This window comes from Frankliniella occidentalis, unplaced genomic scaffold, assembly GCF_000697945.3.
Source record: "Frankliniella occidentalis isolate FOCC.00 unplaced genomic scaffold, Focc_3.1 Scaffold100, whole genome shotgun sequence".
Classification (NCBI taxonomy): domain Eukaryota; kingdom Metazoa; phylum Arthropoda; class Insecta; order Thysanoptera; family Thripidae; genus Frankliniella; species Frankliniella occidentalis.
This window is the reverse complement of record NW_026267229.1, coordinates 905025-907777: the sequence shown is the minus strand read 5'-3', so window position 1 is coordinate 907777 and position 2753 is coordinate 905025. Positions and strand designations below refer to the sequence as shown.

Genomic DNA, 2753 nt, shown 5'->3' with positions numbered 1-2753 from the left:
GGGGCGGGGCGGGGCGGGGCGGGGCGGCCCACCCGGGCGTAATGAATGTGGCCTCTATGGAGAGGTTTCTAGCCGCACCGTGCGCCCGGCCGTGCCCCGCCGACCTCATGTCGGACAATGCAAACTAAACGCATCGCGGGCACGGCGGGGCGGACACACAATGCGACCGCTGAGGTGAGCAGCACGCCGCGGCGGCTCCGGTGACGCGCGGGGCGGGGCGGGGTGGGCAGGGGCGCTCAAGGATAGCGGGATCACTAGTATCCTTTATCCGTTCCGGTCGGCGCCAAGTAATTAAAATTTCGCATCGGCGGCGCCATGGGCGGGGCGGGCGGGCGGCAATGCCGGCGACGGTCCCCCGCTGAAGGACGGCTCGCGCGGAGGCTCCCACCGGCAGCAGCGGCCCGAGGACTCGAGGGGGTCTTACGTCTCGTCCTCCATGAACGTCACCGTTTTGTGAGGCCCTGCGTGCAGCTAGTACATGCAGCGTGTCCGGGCCGCGGGGAATACCAATGCACGGAGCGCAGCGCTCGACGTGCGCTGAATCCTCACCCGGGGGCCCCCAAGGGCCCAGCGACATACCCACCTACCCACCTACCGCTCGGCCTGCTATGTCTCTATCACACGCCCACTGCATGGCGAGTGCCACATGGAAACGGAACGGTGGAACATTTCGGTCGGTAGGGATTCCTGATGGCGCCAAGGAATTTAGACAAAATCGCCAAAAAGCAGATTATTTAGTAGTAGTGTAGGAGAAGGTTACCTTGTCAGGGGAGGGAAAGCAAAATGGTGGGTGCGAGTTAACGTCCTCTCGAGCAGCAGAACCTTGAAATTGGTCAATATTAGCCAGCAGGCTAAAAACATGGCTGAACCGACGTCGACGCTTTGCGGCAGTTCCGGCGGAGTGTGGGGAAGGGGGGGGGGGTATAGTCCCCCATAGTAAAATCAAATGGCGCAGTCAACTCTCGAGTCAACTGTTTTGTGCTGTGCGCGGTAGCAATGACCATGTCGCCTTCTCCGGTGCGAGAGTGGTCGCGGTGCGGTGGTGTAAGTGTACGTGTGTGTGTGTGTGGGTGAGAGAGCGCGCGCGTGTGTGTGCGTTTTCCCTCGTGCGTTTTGCACCCACATGGTCTGGCCCAGCCCTAGTCCAGGCGCTAATGTCGGAGATAAAAGCTTTGGCGCCATGTGCTCGCGCCGGCTCGCGCGCGCCCCGCCAGTCCCGCCCACTCTGATGGTCCTTCCCTGGCTCGTTGGAGATGATTGAAGGCGAGCCTGAGCAGCCCGGCGCCCGGTCCGGCAGGGAGAGGATTGGAGTGGTCCACGCCGTCTGTCAGACCGTAAAATAAAAACTGGCCGCCGTGGGGCGCCGCCCCGCCCCACTGGGCGAAATGGAAAGTGGAGATGCGAAGTCTGGTCCTGTGTGCCGCCGCCTTGCCTAGGGTCAGTGCAGCACGGGCGCCAGGCGCCGCCGGGCCCGAGTTGAGTTGTTACATTACCGATAGTGAAACCAACCTTTTTAAAAGGAGCTTTTATCTTCAGCGCAAAGGTTTTTGTTGCGAAATGGAAGTGTTTGTCTGGCGTGAAGGGTTAGAGTGAGGGGGGAGGACACTTTGCCGCTAGGCGTCCTGGTCTGGTCAGCGGCTCTGCTCCCGTCCTGTCCGAGGCCCTGACCCTCCCGCTGCTCGCTCGCGATGCTCCCGCCGCCCCACTTTTCTCACGACTCACGTGGCCGCGGCTGCCCGTCCTGAGCGCTGCGCCAGGGAGCGTTTACGTTTACGCCCTGAGTGGCCTTTAGCATACGGAATGACCCGTTTCAAAATGTGAGGGGCTTATCCCTGGCCAGCACTCTCGATAAAGCTCACTGGTGCACTCTGTTTGTGTTTTTTCATTAGTTTTAATGGCCTCCTTTTTATTTTACCAAAACGCTGCGCGTCACGGCACGGCGGTCAAGGTTTGTCTTGTACTGACGGCTGTTTGTTTTGTGTGTTCCAGACCGTGAGCGCGGCTCCGCGACGTCCGCTCTCCCTGGCGGCCGCACCCATGGAGCGCCCCCACGGCCCCGGGCCCGGCGCGGCCCAGCACCACCAGCACCCGGCGTGGCAGAGCGTGGAGGGGGCCCCGCTGGGGCTCGGACACCCTCCAGGACACCCCCTGGGGCACCCGCTGGGGCACCCACTCGGACACCAGCTGGGGCACCCGTTCCCAACGCCCCCTCGCAAGAGGCACTCTGACGGACCCGCGGACCGCAAGGAGTCCGCCAAGGACGCCTCCAAGGACCCCAACAAGAAGAAGTGGTCTCTCGGCGGGGCCCTCGGGCTGGGCGGCTCAATCGGGGGGTCTTTCGGGGGCCTGTTTCGCCGGCGCCGGAAGTCCGAGTCGTCCAGCTCGCTCGAAGAGGAGGAGCTGGCCACACCGCCGTCCGCACGTCGGTCCACCAGCAGCAGCAACAACAACAACAACTTTCTTAGGCGGCGTCGAGACAACAACAGCAACAGCAACAACAACAGCAAGAGGAAACCCCGGGGCGGCGCGCGCGTCTCGGGGGCGTTCGACCACGTGGTGGTGACGCCCCTGGCGCAGCCGCTCGGGCCGCCGTACAGCCCCACCAAGGCGGAGCACCGCGTCGAGCCCATCAACGGCGCCTACCTTATCAACGTGCAGGCGCCCTTCAGCCCGCTCGACAGCCAGTTCGGCGGCAGCTTCCCCAAGGCCCTCAACATGCACCGCGAGTGGGTCCCCCCGCACCACCACCCGCA

At 63.6% G+C, this 2753-nt stretch overlaps 1 protein-coding gene across 1 annotated transcript in view; it reads left to right on the top strand.

The window, feature by feature from the left end:
• Nucleotides 1-2753, top strand: part of LOC127749855 (uncharacterized) — a 26368-nt gene that overhangs the window by 9459 nt on the left and 14156 nt on the right. Inside the window, exon 2 of the mRNA XM_052269733.1 lies at nt 1990-2750. Coding sequence (XP_052125693.1) covers nt 1990-2750 — 761 coding nt within the window. The remainder of the gene's footprint in view (nt 1-1989; nt 2751-2753) is intronic.